Source organism: Diabrotica virgifera, chromosome 5, assembly GCF_917563875.1.
Source record: "Diabrotica virgifera virgifera chromosome 5, PGI_DIABVI_V3a".
NCBI classification, from domain to species: Eukaryota; Metazoa; Arthropoda; class Insecta; order Coleoptera; family Chrysomelidae; genus Diabrotica; species Diabrotica virgifera.
The window spans coordinates 211712004-211732716 of NC_065447.1; the positions used below are offsets into that span (position 1 = coordinate 211712004).

A 20713-nucleotide genomic window follows, 5' to 3' on the forward strand; every position below is an offset into this window, starting at 1 on the left:
TACACCTCATTATCTGGTTACCTTATTATCAACATAATAACATTATGTTGATTTATATGCCATTGGATTGAAAACTTGGTCTTTTTTTTAAAAACCTGTAAATTTACATTCTACCTATTGTTTCCCACCTTTAGACGTATCGGATGAGTTTAGCAACTGCCACTGCGACAGTGACAGTTTTAGTTGACATACTCCTCTGATACGTCTAAAGGTGGGAAACAATAACTAGAATGTAAGTTTGTAGGTTTTTCTCGCTAAATCTAACACCTCCACTAGTTTCCTTCCTTTTTATCTCATACCTTAAAATCTGTTGCGTTACTTTGCCGGTTATTAGCGCACTCATCACTGTATATACAAAATAAAATGTTTTTGTATGAATATTATATAAAAAAATAAAATTCAACTGCTACTTGATGGAAGAAAAAATATATTGAATAACTAAGCCACTAATGCATATATGTACCTTTCACTTTCCACAAAGAATGCAGAGATGTTATTAAATCCTCGATCCCATATCCAGTTTTGGCAGATATGAGAGCAACATCTAGAATCTTGGAAGTACCAAATCCATTCAATTTCATATAATCTACGACTTTCTGTTTAATATTCGGTATAAATTTGACATCATCTTTTGGTATCAAATCTATTTTGTTCCCTACTACAAAAATTGGGGTCTTTGGTCCCAAAATATCAGCAATTCCTGGCCATATTGAACAAGGAAAATCTGTAAGATCTACCATCAAGATCACCAAAGACATTTTATTCGCCAATGACATCAGTACTTTTGGGTAGTCATCTGCAGAAACCCTCACTTGGAGTGCTATGTTATGTTCTTTGAGGAAAAAACACCTTTGGCATATAATAGCTTCCAAAGTGGCTGCCCCTGGTCTGTGAGCATTCTTAAAAATTTCTGAAGGGATATAACCAGGAATAGCTGTGTCCTAAAACAAAATTCATAAAAGTTATTTACAGAATTGTACTGTACGCTACAGCTGCAATAGACAGTTGTCTCATAGGCAAAAATATCACTCAACCTCTAAAAGTTATACGAACAAACTGAATTTTGCTGAGAATGTCCATTTTTGGATCCCGAAAAAGATCCAAAAAGTGAGCCACTCCTAACCTTGGGCTGCCCCCTAAAAAACATTGATTTACCAATAATCTATATGTTGTAGATAAAAATGTTTTAAACAAATTTAACAAAAATGTTTATTAGCACTTTTTGTGTAAAATGAACCATTCTCTCAGAAACAACTTGAAGCAACCAGCATTTTTGAATGTCATTTTGTGAGTGATATGAATGATTTAAATAAAGTTTTTGTCAACTCCATAATAAACATTCAATGTCTTTTGATTAGAGTATGCTATCTACAAAAATCAAAATGCATTTTAAAGGTGAAGAAGGCAGCTTTCATATGCAATTTTTGCATTTTGCTATAAATGAAGTTCATTTGTATTAAACTGTTAAATAAATAAATGTGATTTTTGCCATTTTTTATGATTCTCATGAGATCAATAAAATTTATCACTTCCTTTGACTGGTCACTATGGAATTTTCATTGTCAGAGAGAGCCTAGTCTTCAAATCATATAACGTGAAATTTCTATTTTGCATTTTGGCAACAAATATGAGGCATTTCAAATATGCCTAAAAATGCTAAATTTAAACTTTCACATTAGAAATTATCTATACTTCGTTTCACACTGACTTTGCAGTACAGACTCTTATGAATAACAGTGTTGCCTGTTTTACACCTGCACAATACCTTACCTACATTTAGCTTATCATCAGTATTCAAAACAGTTTAAACACTTAATTTATTTTAAAGGGCCTAGCCGGGTAAGATGATGAAAAGTGCTCCCAACTCATTTCGAATTCCATATAGGTCACCGTTTAGCATATATAGTGAAACTAACTTTCTGAAATTGTTAGCCCCCTAGGTGGTCATGTGACCCACCTAGAGGCTAATTAGGGTTTTTATGTTTTTATTTTTTATCTCAGCCGCATCGAGAACTAGAGAAAAACTTTAAATAAAAAAGTTGTAAGCTTTAAAAAGTTCTGTCCAAATTTTTTTTTTAATTTTTGGCGGGAAATTTAAATTTTAGAACGATTTTAAAATTTTAAATGAGTATAAAAAAATAACTAAGAGATTCGTTTTCACGAAAAAAATATATAACGTGTATTTTTGCATAATGTTTCACCCTGAATTTTTTCAAATTTTTAAAATTGGTGAAACGCACCTTTAAAAATTTTTCGGCTCGGCCCGCATTTTTTCGTTTTTTGATACAATTTTATACATATTTTTCAAACAAGGTAGCACCGTCACTGGAGTAGGTAAAAAACTGAAAAATAATTGGGGTTTAATTAATAAAAATTTTTTGTAACGCCATCCATTTTCAAGATACAGGGCGTTGAAGAAAACAAAATTTTACATATTTTTTACGATTTTGCCGAAACTACTGGCAACATTGTAATAAAATTTGGCGAGTTTTAAGAGGTAGTTGTTGTGCATTTTTTGACATACAATTAAGAATTTTATATTTATCATTGGCGCGCATAGGGGTAATGGTCTGAACTTTTTAAAGAAAAAAGATAGTACGCCACTGACATATTTCAAATTAACAATCGTTTTTGAATTCCCCGTTAAATTTGTGCCAAAAAATCTATCTTCCTATTCTTTCATACGACGCGCCATTTTTATTCAAAAAATTAAACATCTTAATCCTTACAAAGTATTAGAAACTTCTATGAAATAAAATACTACTATTAGTAGTTTCTATAAACTCGTACATCCATTATACGAGTAAAAACTAATTCGAATACTTTGAAAGCGTTAAGATATTTTATTTTTTGAAAAAATGAGAAGATAGTTTTTTTTATCGCAAATTGAACGAGGAATTCAAAAATGATTGTTAATTTGAAATATGTCAGTGGCGTACTATCTTTTTTTCTTTGAAAAGTTCAGACCATTACCCCTAAGTGCGCCAATGATGAATATCAAATCCTTAATTGTACGTCAAAACATGCACAATAACTACCTCTTAAAACCCGCCAAGTTTTATTACAATGTTGCCAGTAGTTTCGGCAAAATCGTAAAAAATGTGTAAAATTTTGTTTTCTTCAACGCCCTGTATCTTGAAAATGGATGGCGTTACAAAAAATTTTTATTAAGCAAACCCCAATTATTTTTCAGTTTTTTGTGACTACTTCAGTGACGGTGTTACCTTGTTTGAAAAATATGTATAACATTTATCAAAAAACGAAAAAAAAAACCGAAAAAATGCGGTTTTTTATTTTTAAGGTGCGTTTCACCAATTTTAAAAAATTCAGGGTGAAACATTTACAAAATACACATTATATATTTTTTTCGTGAAAACGAATGTCTTAGTTATTTTTTTATACTCATTTAAAATTTTAAAATCGTTCTAAAATTTAAATTTCCCGCCAAAAATAAAAAAAAAATTCGGACAGAACTTTTTAAAGCTTACAACTTTTTTATTTAAAGTTTTTCGCTAGTTCTCGATGCGGCTGAGATAAAAAATAAAAACATAAAAACCCTAATTAGGCTCTAGGTGGGTCACATGACCACCTAGGGGGCTAAAAATTTCAGAAAGTTAGTTTCACTATCTATGCTAAACGGTGACCTATATGGAATTCGCATCGAGTTGGGGGCACTTTTCATCATCTTACCCGGCTAGGCCCTTTAAACTAGATTCAGTAGTAAATTGTTAGAATATAATGTTATCTTAAGAACAATAAAAAATTGATACTGGTACCAATACAATAAGTCATTGTGTTTCAGACTGCCCAAATCGTGCACATAATGGAAACCTCCAGGACTTTGTGGACTGTTCCCCAGAAGCAATTGAATGGCTATGTAAATTAGACATTATTATATAATTTTTTCATTCATTCTATTTTCGTGTTTGCATAATACTTATATTATATTTGTGTATTTATCATACTGTAAAAGTTCATACTTATGCTAAATGAAAAAATACAAATTCTATTTAAAAAATTGATTCATGTGTGTAACTGACATTCAAAATCGCTGGTCACTTCAAGTGTTGTTTCTGAGAGAATGGTTGATTCTACATAAAAAGTAATTACCTCGGCTACATTTCTTGTTTGAGATATTTTTTTCTATGGCATACAGATTCTTAGTAAATCGCTATTTCTCCATCCCTAGGGAACATCCATAAACTATGTCGTAAAAATTTCGGACTTTTTAATACCCTCCCCCCCCTTCCGTCGTAAAGCGTCGTTTACAGTTGACCCCCCTCATATCGACTTCGCAATTGCAACTCATGACCCCCCTTTTTAGTGATTTTTTTAAAATTCCATGATATTTCTGGATTTTTTAAAGTTAGCTTTCAAAGTTTATTTACTTACTATGTAGTTCATTAATATCCGCGTACTTTTTTCTCTCAATTTACTGTACAACTAATTAGCTTTATTGGGACAAAAGACAATACTATTATCGGAGTTCCGATATGCTTTCTTAACTGCATCATATAAATCTTGATACTTATTTTGTTTTGATTTCAATACCATTTCTTTTATTAAGTATAAATACAATGTACTAACTAAATAAAATAGAATATTTTATTTCTATTCATTCTTGTAGAATTGTTTCACACAGAGTTTTCGGTAAATAAATGAACAGTTTAATATTTTTATTGCTTCCAGACGTTGTTCTTCATAGAAGCGTTTGTTTAAATACATAGAAAAATATTTTATTGTTTGTTATTCTGTACAAAACTACTAGAAATATTAATAAGGCTGTGAGTGATAAAAACGAAATGAAAAGTATGCGATAAAAGTAATATACCTACTATTTCTTTTTAATTCTAAAATAAGGTAATTTTTTTATATTTGTGAACATCAAACGACGTCGGATGTGCACTCATGGCCCCCTCCCCCCTGTCGTACACCGTCGTAATAAGCAAAGATCTCCCCTCCCCCTTTTCAACGACGTAGTTTATGGATGCCCCCCCTACAAAAAGGTTTTTTATGAGGAAGCCTGGGGGTAGGAGTGACAAACTTTTTTGCATCTTCTCAGCCAAATTCAGCTTGTCCATCTCGTTTTTAGAGATCAACTAACTTATCCTAGTAAAAAGGGTCGAGTGAGAACTCAACCTATTCTTATATTCCAAGCTACTTTATTAATATTAAAAAGAGCCTATACGCTATGAGCTCGTAGGTAGAGGGGATAATTAAAAATTCTCGAGTGCCAGTAGTGACAAGTCTGTAAGGTTTTACTGGAAATTTGACATAAAAATTTAAAACATTGAAATTAAAAACATTAAGAGGATGGGTACGTATTTTCGGCTGCAATGCTATTCAAATGGGGAATCATTTTTTTCGAATCCTGAGAAAACTAATAAGTATTTTTGAAAATTTTAAAAGCAGAATGAAAGATTCGTTATTAGCGAGGGCCGAAAGTCCCTGAGAACTTCTATAATGTTTATTTTAATAAGTTACAGGGGTGAAAAACTAAGAGAAAATTTAGTGTGATTTTTAATTTCAAATATCTGACTCAAAATAAACTTTTTATTTATTCTAAGGGACTTTCGGCCCTCACTAATAATTTAGTCTTTCATTCTGCGTTTAAATTTTTCAAAAATATTTATTGGTTTTTTCAGGATTTGAAAAAAATGAACACAATCCCATATAGCACACAACGTCCAATGTACGTCCATATAACATACATTTAAAGTCCAAACGTCCATGGACCAAAACTGGACGTACTATGTACGTACATTATGGGACGTCCATTGGACGTTTGATTTCAACGTACATTGGACATCCATTTGTGGTCCATGGATATTTTACACAAAACGCGACTATTATATTAAGTCCCAATACAAACTAAATGAGAATCTTCTTGACAACGTTGTCGCTCTTCGCGCTATCGGTCGTGAAAGGTAGTATTAGTCAGGTACTTTTAGGGGATTATCGCTGTTAATTGTTGTGGAATACTGAAGGAGGGTTTATTTATGATAATTCACAGAATGGCAAACCTGCTTGTAATATACAACAACGGTACTGACTCTAAAAATAGTTTGGAACAGAAACAGAACAGAGATAAACCTCTTTTAATGTGCATGCTTCCTAGGGCGTCATTATCTGAATCTCGTCTTTATGAAAATACATCCTGTGATATATTTGTGTTTTCTGTTTATCGTGCAAGTGCAGTCGTGCATTAATGAAGTTCCTAGTTCCTATAATAAAGTATATATTATAATGAAGTTATAGTAAAGAGAAATAAAAAAGGTCTTTTGTGTAATATTTTTAAGTATCTATAAGTTTAGTATTATAAGGAACTATTTCATATAAAAGCTTTTTGCTATGTATTCACAAAATTATGGATACTAGATTGCTTTCTGAAAAGTGCCCTACAAATGTCCATAAGACGTACATTGAATGTACATAAGGTGTACACTGAAAGCTCCAATACAACGTACAATGTACGTTTGTAGCGGATGTTCTATGGACGTCCAATTTTGTGAACTCTGGACATTCGTTGGACGTCCATCGGATGTCCATTGTACCTTAGCGGGACGTCCATTGGACGTTCCAATGTACACAGATGTACGTCCATTGGATGTCCATAAAACGTACTTGTGCTATCTGGGAAGAGGATGGGTACGTATTTTCGGCTGCAAAGCTATTCAAATGGGGAATCATTTTTTTCGAATCCTGAGAAAACTAATAAGTATTTTTGAAAATTTTAAACGCAGAATGAAAGATTACGTTATTAGCGAGGGCCGAAAGTCCCTGAGAACTTCTATAATGTTTATTTTCGTAAGTTACAGGGGTGAAAAACTAAGAGAAAATTTAGTGTGATTTTTAATTTCAATTATCTGACTCAAAATAAACTTTTTATTTATTCTAAGGGACTTTTGGCCCTCACTAATAATTTAGTCTTTCATTCTGCGTTTAAATTTTTCAAAAATATTTATTGGTTTTTTCAGGATTTGAAAAAAATGAACACAATGTCGTGGTAATATTTTCCAAATCTATCTTTGTCTTACAATGCACTCAGCCGAATAGAATATTGTCAGCATATTGTCAATCGGACACTGACAATCAGTGACAATTTTAAATATTTGACATGGCATCGGGAATATTTTGAGTTGTTGATTAAATACTATTGATATAATATAGTGTATTTGATAAATAATTGATTTAAGACGTGAACTTAATAAAAAGTTATTTATTGTGTATTATTTGTGGAAGATCCAAGCAGAGAATACAGCGGGATAATATATTCTGCGATCCCAGTATTTTGTTGTTAAAGATGTTCAAAATTTTAAGCGTTCCATAATAACAATATATTATTAAAAAATCACTTTAACACTTTTCCTCTTTTCTCGATTGAGTATTAGTTTTTGTTGTACAAATAAATTATTACAATCACTGAATACATAGTTAGTGAAAAAATTATCAGTAGTAATTGCACAAGAGCTCCGAAATTATTGAATTTTTCCCGAGTGACACTTTGACAGTTTTAATTTCACGAGCCGAAGGCGAGTGAAATTATGTCAAAGTGTCACGAGAGCAAAAATTCTATATTAATTTCAGAGTTCGAGTGCAATTTGTTGCGATTATTTCATGAATAAAACTGTTCAAAACCAAAATTTTATTTATTTATTTAACATGCTCTACAGACCTTGGAGGCCTAGGGCTTTACAACTTAACAATAACAATTTTACATAATACAAATAACAATATATACTAATGTCTTATATTTATTATATAATTTGATTTAATGACTATGTAAAAATTGCTGCAGTATGTTTCTCCACTGTATCCTGTTTTTCGCTTTCTCTTTCCAGTCTGTAATTTCCATCGATCCTATATCTTCTTGAAACTTTTCGTGCCATCTTTTTCTTGGTCTACCTCGTCTCCTTGTCCCAACTTTTATTGCAATTTATTTATGTAAGTACAAATTAGTACCATTAAACACACAGTTTTTATAAATATTTGACTATTGAAAGTCATCACTTTTATAATTTTTAAAACATTAATTGTCATTAATGTCACTGAATGTTTTTTTGTTCGTAGCAACGAAGGGCATCTGACGTAATATACTTAACGACGGGAGATTATCAAAAATTATCGATTTAATTCAGATTTCTGTAGCTTTCTATTGGTCAGAATCTCCTATGAATGAAATAATCACATTTATTAACTGAATTAATAATTTTCAATTATACAAAAATAACAGTTATCCAAGAACATTCAAAAGCCATCTCTTTAAGTTAATGATGACATTTTCAAGTAGAATGACATTCTAGTAATGTTTACATATATCCATACCAGTGTGGATTTTACTACACGTAATTTGCAGTGTAAAGACAGAAAAAGTAGGGATAGCCGTAAAATATTTGCGAATTATGTACCCGTAGCCTTAATAGGAAATAATATTATTTGGTCAAAGCTGTGGTGTATATTTTTACCTTAAATATACTTACGTTTTATATACTGAATTTAAGTTTTTTTAATATTTTGTAATATGTAATTATAAATTAATCTAAGCGCCATCTACACGATAATTGTGAAAGTATCCGAAGTAAGAAATTAATATTTCAATACTAGAACGTTAAAATGATTAGCAAAATCTTTAAAAAATCGATTACATTTTAATTACTTTTTTGCGTTGTAAATATTAAGCGATAACAATGAAATAATAAATTTAAAAATTACCGTTGAAAGTTGCATTAGTAATCTGCTAGGAGCGACACCAGCGAAGCTCAGAGCATATAGGTATGGAAACTAAATGGCCAGATTGTCACAAAATACTTGTGATCAAGAAAATATTTAATTTCAAATAAATACATCATAACTCTACACGATTTTCTTACTTTACAATGAAGCAATGCACCACATCCTCCACACGGTACATCACTAATAACACTCTTAGGATCAGGTGTACCATAATTAATAGTTCCATCTTCACCGTCCTCAACAATATCACGTTCCAAATTATCATATGCATTCATCCACCTCCGTAATTCATTATTTTTAGCTCTTACTTCTTTATCTATAGTTTCAGGAGAATATTCTTGAAGGTCTTCATTTTTAATTTCAGTTTTAAATTCACTTACAGGACTACTAACACTACTATAAGGAAACTGTACATTTTTATTACTCTCACTTATTTGTTGTTCTTCGACTTTGTCTGTGACTTTCTCTGTTAACAAATCGTCAGACAAAAATTTTAGTGATAGTGGTAAAGGTTGTATCAGGTGTTTTAATTCTTGCTGTTGTGCGTACAACCGCCGAGCCTTAAAGAATCCTAGTCTAGGATTCTTTGCGTTTAACACGCTGTTAAATAATAGTTTATCTTTTGTTGAGGATTTTTCCGTTTCATTATTATTTACCAATTTGGTTTCAACTGGAAAATATAAATATGTATTTGTCGACAAATATTTTTTCGAAATTTCTAGTTTTTGCAACCAAGAACATTTACAACAGTTCACATTTTGATAGGATTTTAAAAATAACATTATTTTTAGAGTAATAAAAAACAGTGTTTTTAAAATTTAAAATAAGGATAATTAGTGGTTATGTTCCTCTTCTTTTAAGTCAAATGTTCTGTTACCGATACAAATCCGAATTCTCGCTTTATAAAAATATTTAGGCCGTCGTATTAGTGTGGCAACACTGTCAAGCAGAGGGCCGATTTAGTCTTCCGTTACGGGGACTGCAATATAACGGATAGAAGAAGTAATAATCTTATTTTAATAAATTAGATTATATACTATTATTGTCTCATAATCCTCTCTCTATATTTCTGATTTCAACATATTTATGCGTGTTCTGTGAATTCCATCAGTTTTCATCATCCTCCCTGTATGTCAACGAACATAAAAGTTGCTAAGTTCACGGCGGGTTCAAGTCAACATGACGTTTCCAGCTGTTGACTGACAGATTAATAACCTCATTAATTTATAGAAAGCAAGATATTTTTGTTTGATAAAATGTAAAATAAACTGTAACACGATAAGCTTTATAGATGGTATTGGTCCATTATTTGTTGATATCTATTATAAGTGTTTAATTTGAATCAACAATCATTTATTTTAGCTATATCAGTAAAATGAGAAGATGAACAATGACATATACTGAAATGAAATCATTTAAGTTAAAAGCGCATCAAAAAACCTTTAGCGGTAAGAAAAATTAATAAAACATACCAAAGTTTAATAATAATTTTGGTTAACTGTTCTTAAACCAATTGAAAAGTATTTGTAAAGATAATTTGATGAAATACTTATTGGCTTATTCAGTATCTTGTTTATTTTTGCAGAGGAAGACCTTATTATAAACCAGAAAGATTACCCAGAAGCTAAAAAGAATGATATTGTTGAAATATATCACTCAGCACCAGAAGATGACAATCAAAAAAATAAAAAGAGTGAATCCGAAGAAGAGTATCCAAGGCTCTTGTTGCAAATTAAAACATTTTCTGATGATCTTTTACAAGCTAGGGAAATTATAAGCATTGAACAAAGTATTGTCACTGCGTTTGGCTTACAAACGTATAAAAATGTGACCATTAGGATTGTGAATCCTGCAGATGTTGCATTGGATTCTGTAGAACTCACTTTCAAGGACCAATATATGGGAAGATCAGAAATGTGGAGACTTAAAAATAGTTTGGTAAGTTTGAAATTTTCCGTTTTTTTTATGGTCAATTGAATTGATTTATTAATTAATGACATTTATATTTCTTCCGTATTATTATTTTTTAATAGGTATACTAAATAGTAATACAAGTAACAAGGGATGTATTACTAGAAAAGAGCCAGAGATTAGTTAAGTATTGAAAGAGTAGCAAGTATGATATTAGCCAAATTACATACAGTCAGTGCTGTTTTTGTAACAATATAGGTTCCAGTACACAATGTTCCGGGGGGTCTGGAGAGTGTTCATAAGGGGGTTCACCCCCGGGAATACTTTTTAAATTTTAGCCCCAATAAGGGCGTTTTAAAGCTGTTTGGGAGCAAGGCAAAAATTCAGGAATTTGTCTATAATTTTGTATTTTATTTTTGCGTACCCTAGAGGTACCGGTACAGCGTATCAGCGTGTACTGTCACAAAAACAGCACTGCATACAGTAATTACAGTTAGTTGGGTTGGCAGCCCAAACAATATAGATACAGCTAATAGCTCTTATTGTGATCCAAAAAATAATGACCATTACAAATTTACTCTTTCGTGAAAGAACAAAACTTTGGAGAATCAAGAAAAACCTAGTAGGAATTATAGAAGAAGAAACACATAATCCATTGTATAAAATAAATGTAATGAAAATTTTGATGCACCATTACTGTTACAATTATTTATTTATTTATTTTACGGGCAAGCCCAATTTATAAAAATACATTATATTTTTAATTGAACATAAAGTGTTACATAAATACATAGTGTACAGATAAAAACAATAACATAATATAATATAAAAAACAGACATACAGAAATATAAATATAATATAGAAGTAAATATGTAATAGGAAATAGCATAAAAACAAGTTAACAAATTACAGACGTTTCACTCAAATATCGATCCCATGTAAATTTCTTTTAAAACGACTGATGGAGTTGTCAAACAGTTGTAAATTGTAAAGGGAGTTTGCTAAATTCAAGACTCGGTACGAATGAAAAAAGTGAATAATTAAACCTATGGAACGGTACATAAAATGTTCGCACTTTTCTAGTGGTGCGAGGGGGTACAAACAGTGCGATCTTATTAAGTAGTTGAGAACAACTGCACATACCATTTAAGATCTTGAATAATAGCAAAAGGTCCCTTTGTTTTCTCTGGCTTGCAAGAGAGGGGACCTGCAGTTGATGCTGCCATACAGAATTTTATATTCACCATTGGCGTGCATACGGGATATATCTAAAATATTTATACCCGTATGCACGCCAATGGTGAATATAAAATTCTTAATTGTATGCCACAAAATGCGCAATAACTACCTCTTAAAATCTACCAAATTTCATTTGCATATCACAAACTGTTTTAGAGAAATAAATAAATCGTCAGTTTGTAAGAACAATTTCAACACCCCCTATCTCGGAAACGAAGCATTTGCGGGCATACGTTTATAAAGCAAACTGTCATTATTTTATCACGCAGAATTACCCCTTAAAGTTTGCCGTACTTATTTAAAAACACCCTGTATTAACGAAAAACAGGGGTAGTTGTTAAAGTTAACTTTTTTATTATCCAACATAAGCGAATGAATCAAAAAACAGAATGTTAAGAAAACCTGAGGCTATAGTTTGGTTATAATTTCAGTATTTTATAAAAGCTAGAACATTCCACAGCGTGTTCCAAAGTTTAAGAAAAAAACACAGTTTGATTCGTACACCCTGTATACAATGACAATGTACCTGTCTAGCAACAATATTATTACAGCGATATTGATAAAGAATAAGGCTATAACATATTAAAAAAATTACTTAAATCGGACATCAGGTTTAGGAAATACAAGACATTAAAAATGACCCATTTTTTGGGGTGCCCGTTTTCTCTGCCGGTGAGTGTATTTTATACTTGAATAAGTAAGTGTTATAACTTACCTACCATCCCATGTAAATGATAAATTACCAAATATGATTAAAATACCAAAAAACAATTGTTTTTTCTTGCTTTTACATTATTATTTTCAATTCTTGAATGCAGTTAAACGTGAAAATTATAGTAACAAAGTAAAATGCTGCTCGAATTATCTCGGGTGTGCACATTTTGGCCAGTTTAATGCTCTCGAGTTATCGTGAGTGTGCACATTAGGGGGTTAAGCAGGCCAGTCTATTTTAAAATGTTTTTATACTCTTCACTTGTTCTTTGCCTGTGTCTTTGCCACTATGCCCGAAAAATATTGTAATTGATTTTAAACATACTCCTAACTAGAAAATTTTCAGAATAGCTCAGAACTCGATGACAATGCAATATTTAACAGCTTTTACATGGACACAGTGAGTTTTGTTTTCATTTTTAAGTCATTTTAAATGCAAATAATGCAATGACATTTAGATCCCGTTGTAAAGTATGTTAGTCAACAGGGGATATAGCTCAGTGGTAGAGCATTCAACTTTACATCAAGAGGTCCCCGGTTCAAATCCGGGTGTTCCCTATTTTTTTTTTTTTTTTTAGTTTACTTTAATTAGCATATTAATATTTCATATTTTATTAAGTTCATGTAACATGACAGGAATTGAAGCAACAAAATAGTTTATAATTTTATAATGTGTCCTATAAATAATAAAAACGGGGTATTCTAAAAGGTTTTTTTTTATAAAAGTGTAATTATTTGGAAATAAACATCTTTAAGATACTGCATTACATTCTTTTCCGTATGCTCAATAGAAATACCTGCCCAAAACATTACTGAGCCGCCACCAAAAGCAATCCGGTGTGACCAAGTACATGCAGCATAACATTCTCCAGCCCTTCTGTAGACCTTATTTCGACTATATTTACCATAAATTTATATTGTACACTTATACCTAAACAATACTTTCCTCCAATCTTCTATTGTCCAATTGATGTGTTCACTGGCAAATGCAAATCTGTGTCTTTTGTGATCAGCAGTAAGTAATGGCCCCATTGATGGATTATAAGCTGTGAAACCCTGTTCTTTTAACCTTTTTTGAACATTAGAAACGCTGATTACTGGGCTTGCTGAATATAGCTTTGGAACTCTTCCTTTTGGCACCTGCCCCAGGTTATCATTGATAAGATCCTGTCTCAAGGTTTCATTGGTAAGTTCCCCTGCACAATTGGACTACTAACATTCAATTGTCTTGCCACATCCCTTTGGCTTCATCTGAACGGACTTTCGTTATTTTTCTATCGTTATTAAGAAATACACTTCACTGTGAGGAGGCCAATAGTAACACTGAGATATCTCAAAAACTCTATAATACTACAATAGTTCACGTAGTTCTCAAAACAATCAATTCTGCAAAGCTTCGTTGATTTATAAATACCTAATGAGTTTTGAGAATTTTATGGTATATTGGTCTTGAGAATTTGTTTATTCTGTTTATATTCTCAGTATACATGATAATTCATTTAATTTAATTAACATAAAGCAAATTAAAAGAAAATGGAGAAATAGTGAAATATATAAAAAAATATAGGGATTTCTTAATTTTGTGGCTGGCCCGTTTTCTCTGTTAGGTCTGGATCCCGCGTATGAAAAAAAAGTTGATTAATAGCAAGCTGAAAATTTGTTAATAGCTTAAGGATGTCTAGTCGGATAAACTTTGATATATGGGAACACTGGAACAGGGGCAGTTTTAATTGTGGAACAGGTTAAAAATTTGGAACGGTCACACCACGAAAACGGCACATTTATTTTGTCTGACAGAACAGACTTAAACTCTCCGAACAGAGATTAAACTCTCATGCAAAAATCAGACTGCTATTTATCACCTGTCATCATTCCTGGCATTTGACATATTCTACATGTTCCACTCATTAAAACGTCCATTTGGTGATAAATAGCAGTCTGATTTTTGCATGAGAGTTTAATATCTGTTCTAAGAGTTTAATTCTGTTCTGTCGGACAAAATACATGTGCCGTTTTCGTGGTCTGACCGTTCCAAATTTTTAACCTGTTCTACAATTAAAACTTCCCCTGTTCCAGTGTTCCCATATATCAAAGTTTATCCGACTAGACACCCTTAAGCTATTAACAAATTGTCAGCTTGCTATTAATCAACTTTTTTTCATACGCGGGATCCAGACCTATGTAATTATTTCAAAACATCCACAAGTTTGGAAAAATTTAATTTATGCAACAGAGGCTTGAACAAATGTATTAACTATACTTATTATAATTATAATTATATACGGTGTCGTTACTTGCTACTATATATGCAACTTATTTTCTTGTAGGTTAATACCTGTGTATATATGAACAAAAAGCTGGAATTTTGTGGGGCAGCAGTTAGGTGCCAAGTATATGAGATGTGGGCTCAAGGGGATAGAGTAGCTTGTGGGGTAATAACAGATGATACGAAAATAGTGTTTAGATCATCAACTTCAATGGTTTATTTATTTTTGCAAATGTCTTCTGAAATGTGGGACTTTGATATACATGGTGATTTATACTTTGAAAAGGCTGTTAATGGATTTTTGGCAGATCTGTTTATGAAATGGAAGAAAAATGGCAGCAACCATGACGTGACTATTGTTCTTTTTTCGAGGACTTTTTATAAAGCTAATAATTTAGAAGAATTTCCTTACCATATGAGGGAATGTTTGCAAAAGGATTACAAAGGGAGATACTATGAAGACTTTTATAGGTATGTATAGTTCAATGAATACCTGATTTCTTCTTGACAATTTTTCCCTATTAATATCATGCTCATCAAAATACAGTTTTATCATTAGAATCTAAAGTTTAAGAAGTTACAAGTATTTACAGTTTTTTATTATTATAATTTAGAGAATCTAAGTCTAAGAGTTTAGTTAAAAAGCCATTTGAGACTTATTCTCAAAGGTTTGGGTTTTTATTTTTTATTTCTCCAGATATTGTGTTACTGATACAGCTCAAAAATAATGTGAAAGCCCTTAAAAGCATTACTTTAAATGTATACAACCACATTTTTGCTCCACATCTTAAAGGCTGTATGACACTATGCATTTTCTTGTATCATTTCTAATATCGTTTCTGATATCGTTTGTTGTATACATTTTCTTGTATCATTTCTTGTAGGTACATTTGTGCCCTCTATGACACTATGCAAGTTCTTGTATCGAAAATTGTATGAAATTCGGCACGTGATTGGTCGAAATTTTGTTTGTCACCCTGTGTCACGTTATGGTAGTACTGCATCTACAGCTACAGCTGATTTTAAAGATTTTATAAAATTTATAAACTTTTAATTAACATTTTAATGTTAACCAGAATTTTACGTTGACTATTTGAGGTTGATTATTTGTGTTTTTATTTTGTTTTGATATTTGTGCTAAAATATTTGCATTAGAATTATCTTCAGTTTGATCCAAATTAGGAACTATTGTATTTTCGTCTATTAAAAAATTATGCACCATGAAACCTAAATTTATAGTTTGAACTTTACTAGGAGCTAAATATATGGTTATTAGTAGAACAGTAGTTCATACCAAACGGTATATTAAGTATCAATAAAAGATTTATAAATAATACCTACAAAAACACAAATAAATTTATCAATACATAATCCCATTTTCATTTCAGCCGCCATTATGAGTAAGTAATTATGACATTTTAGATGTTTTACCAGCAGGTTTTACGTTTTTGCTGTTTGCGCAGAAATTGGCGCAGTTCTTGTACAAGAATCTGTGTCTGACTCAAATTCTTGTATCGTTTCTGATATCGTTTCTTGTATCTGTGTATAGTGTAGGAAACAAAGGTTGAACCTTGCAAAATGGACACAAGTCCGGTTTTATTTTTTTTCTGGTATACCAAGGGGTGCTTATTATAAGACTAACTTTTTCTGAAAAAATTTCGCCCCGGAACCTCCCTTTTCACCCCTTTAAAGGGGGTAATTTGTGGTTTTTGCGGAACGTAGCCCTTCCTGTAACTTTTAAAAAAAATTTCTTTTATAGAAATATGAAGAGGACTATATTTTCTACGATTTATTTCCGACAACATCTCTCTATCATCCACCGTTTAGCGGGGGTGGCGCCTTAAAATTGACAAGTTTTTAAAAAAGATGTTTTAAAAAATATATATTTTTCCCTAACTGTAAAGGAAATTAAGAAGGAATCCTGCGGTAATTATTCACAAATAATTGACTGATTTTTTGGTATAGGTTTCACTTAAGAGTAATTGCCCTTTTTTTAATTACAGGGTGTTACATTTTAAAAAACCTCTTTTTATACCATCTGAACCGTTTATGCTAGAGTAAAAAGGCTTTCAGCGATTACCCACGTACTGGTGCTATTTACAAATTTGTATAATGCACCCCCATTTTTTTCCCGGAACCACCCCAAAAAAAGAAGAATTAATAAATAAATTGATTTTCTTGGAATCCTTCACACACAATGCCCTTTATTAATATGCTTCATATATCATTTTCTGCACGTTATTATTACCCATGCATGGACACCAAAAGCAATTTCCTAGTACAACCCCTGTAGCAAAAAAAATAAATAAAATGGGGGGTTGAAAATTTTTTTTTGTTTTTTGCTTTTTGATCCATATGGGCATATGCTTCATCAATAGTGCTTTTCAAAAATATATATGGTTATTGCAACATCTCTGCGAAAACCACCCGTATCCTTGAAAATATACTGCAGAAACTACCCCTATCCCTTGGCGAGCATGTTTTTACGATTTTCTCATTACCTATGTATTATTTTTAAACAAAACTTATACAAGGTTAAAGACCACTATTTACTCTAAAAATTATGTCGTATTCATTTTTTCGTATAAGCAACCGTTACGGCACAGTGGCGCCGTAAACCTCATATATGCTTTGGCGGGCTCCCGTTTTTGTTTTTTTTTTCGTCATCTGTTCGTTTTATTGATAAAGTACTTATGCAAAATAAAACAACACAGTGTAACCTACAAATTATGACTTATGCACATTTTACATTCTTTGCTCCCCAAAGCCACAGTGGTGGCCCAAAATAAATTTTTGCAAATTTTCGCCACCTACATGAATTTTATTGCATTAATGCTACCTTAACAGCACAATATTTACCCTTACGTGGTCGCTACGCAGTGGTGGATCCAGGGAGGGGTGATGGGGGTGATCACCTCCCCCCTCTCAAACCAAGTATTCAAAGATTATAAAAATATTCATTTATTTTTATAGAAATTTAACCAATTGGCACCCCCTCTTAACGATGCTGGATCCGCCACTGTCGCTAAAGCATAAAAAGTAATTCTTATAAAAATAATATTAATATAATATAAGTATTTCTGTAAAAATAAATGAATATTTTTATAATCTTCAAATATAATATCACTTGGTTTGAGAGGGGTGGGGGTGATCGCTCCCATCACCACTCCCTGGATCCGCCACTGCTTAGCGACCACTTAGGGGTGAATATTGTGCTATTAAGATACCATTACCGCAATAAAATGCGTGTAGGTGGCGATAATATGAAAAAATTTATTTTGGGCCACCACTGTAGCTTTGGGGAGCAAAGAATGTAAAATGTGCATAGGTCATGATTTGTAGATTACACTGTGTTGTTTTATTTTACATAAGTACTTTATCAATAAAACAAACAGATGACGAAAAAATAAACAAAAACTGGAGCCCGTCAAAGCATATATGAGGTTTACGGCGCCACTGTGCCGTAACGGTTGCTTAAACGAAAAAAATGAATAGGACCTAATTTTTAGAGTAAATAGTGGTCTTTAACCTTGTATAAGTTTTGTTTAAAAAAAATTAATAGGTAATGAGAAAATCGTAAAAACATGCTGGATAAGGTATAGGGGTAGTTTCTGAAGTATATTTTCAAGGATAGGAGTGGTTTGCGCAGGGATGTTGCAATAACCATATATATTTTTGAAAAGCACTATCGATGAAGCATATGCCCATATGGATCAAAAAACAAAAAACAAAAAAAAAATTTCAACCCCCCATTTTATTTATTGTTTTTGGCTACAGGGGTTGCACTAGGAAATCGCTTTTAGTGTCCATGCATGGGTAATAATAACTTGCACAAAATTATATATGAAGCATATTAATGAAGGGCATTGTGTGTGAAGGATTCCAAGAAAACCACTTTATTTATTAATTCTTCTTTTTTTTTGGGTGGTTCCGGGGAAAAAATGGGGGTGCATTATACAAATTTGTAAATAACACCAGTACATGGGTAATCGCTGAAAGTCTTTTTACTCTAGCATAAACGGTTCAGATGGTATAAAAAGGGGTTTTTTAAAATGTAACACCCTGTAATTAAAAAAAGGGCAATTACCCTTAAGTGAAACCTATACCAAAAAATCAATCATCTATTGGTGAATGATTTCCGCAGCATTTCTTTTTAATTTTCGTTAGAGTTAGGGAAAAATATATATTTTTAAAAACATCTTTTTTAAAAACTTGTCAACTTTGGGGCGCCACCCTTGCTAAACGGTGGATGATAGAGAGATGCTGTCGGAAATAAATCGTAGAAAATATAGTCCTCTTCATATTTCTATAAAAAAAAATTTTTGTAAAAGTTACAGGAAGGGCTACGTTCTGCAAAAACCATAAATTACCCCCTTTAAAGGGGTGAAAAGGGGGGTTCCGGGGCGAAATTTTTTCAGAAAAAGTTAGTCTTATAATAAGCACCCCTTGATATGCCAGAAAAAAAATAAAACCGGACTTGTGTCCATTTTGCAAGGTTCAACCTCTGTTTCCTACACTAGTATGACACTATGCATTTTTTTGACATATCAGAAACGATATTAGAAATGATACAAGAAAATGTATAGTGTCATACAGCCTTAACATTGCCTTTATTAAGGCCGCGTCCCACGATCAAATAATTTGATCAAACTGGATTGAGCAAACTGAAAGTGACAGTTAGTGACGTCACATCCTGAGTGTTCATTGTGGATAATAATGAAAAATTTTAATTTTAAATAAAGTACAAACAAGTTAGACAACTCAATACAAAAAATTTGATCAAACTAGACTGATAGTGAGAGCACAGATTTTTAGAATTAAAAAAAAACTGCAATTGTGACGTCACTTTGACGTACTTCCGGAGTTTGCTCAAACTGTTTGATCAAATTATTTGATGGTGAGACGCGGCCTTTAGTGTTTTATACATGCTCAGATTTATTACTTGGTAGTTTTGAGGCTATTTATCCTCTCAGGTTGTAGTAACTACCACTATTCTTCTTTTATTTTCTTTGCTGACATTGTTGTCTTTAGTCAGCAACCACTCTAGGTATGCAAAGGTGTCCACACCTTCCAGTTCCATATTATTGATTAGTCTAGATATCTGATTTGCCTTTTGGTAGGTAGTTATTTTTAGTTCAGGTTTTTAGAATCCTTGGTGTAGATTTCAGACTGATCATTGGATACTTCTAGCAACGTCGTACAGTAGCAGTGGTAGTACTTCAGTCTTTTGTACATATTTCACAATTTCACATTTGTTCAATAGAACTAATCTAAATAAGTTGATTACTTATACTCAAATCTACAACATGAATAACTAAAAGAATGTAAAATACGACACAACAGAATTGTTGGCTCTATAGGCTCTCTTATTCAACCGATTTCAATGATTCAAATTTTATTTGAAAGCTTGAATGCCCTTTTATATGTAAAAAAATTTCAATTACTTAAAACTTTTTGGTAGCTTTTTTTCAAAAACTTAGATTGCAAAATTATTTTGTGAAAACTACTTGATCGATTATGTTGACATTTTGTGTATAGTAGATCCCAAACCCTTTTTTCGTGCGTCATTAATTTTGACGTCATATAGGATTTTAAGAATGTCGCAAATCATTACATGACAACATGACATTTTAGGTAAATCTGACAGTTGTCAGAATATTTATATTTATATAAACATCAATATTTATACAAATATCTGCCAGAATATTAATATTTAAAATAGTTTAATGTAAAATTATAGTTATTAAGGTACCAAGGGTATTATAAGGATAATAACGCTTGAGGTCAATGGTATACAGGGTGAGTCATGAGGAACTGTACATACTCCTACCTCGTGTAGAGGCTCCTATGGG

The 20713-nt window shown here is 31.9% G+C and overlaps 2 protein-coding genes across 6 annotated transcripts in view; one reads left to right on the forward strand and one right to left on the reverse strand.

Moving 5' to 3' along the window:
• Positions 1–9636, reverse strand: part of LOC126884594 (nitric oxide-associated protein 1) — a 28102-nt gene extending 18466 nt beyond the window's left edge. Inside the window, exons 1-2 of the mRNA XM_050650589.1 lie at positions 8871–9636; positions 464–941 (exon numbers count right to left, since the gene is read on the reverse strand). Coding sequence (XP_050506546.1) covers positions 464–941; positions 8871–9515 — 1123 coding nt within the window. The 5' untranslated portion in view covers positions 9516–9636. The remainder of the gene's footprint in view (positions 1–463; positions 942–8870) is intronic.
• Positions 9637–9915: 279 nt separating this feature from the next.
• Positions 9916–20713, forward strand: part of LOC126884592 (GATOR complex protein Iml1) — a 196087-nt gene continuing 185289 nt past the window's right edge. For all 5 annotated transcript variants that reach the window (XM_050650584.1, XM_050650586.1, XM_050650587.1 and 2 more), the window contains exons 1-3: positions 9916–10181; positions 10319–10671; positions 14923–15332. In XM_050650584.1, the coding sequence (XP_050506541.1) occupies positions 10124–10181; positions 10319–10671; positions 14923–15332 (821 nt within the window). In that variant the 5' untranslated portion in view covers positions 9916–10123. The remainder of the gene's footprint in view (positions 10182–10318; positions 10672–14922; positions 15333–20713) is intronic.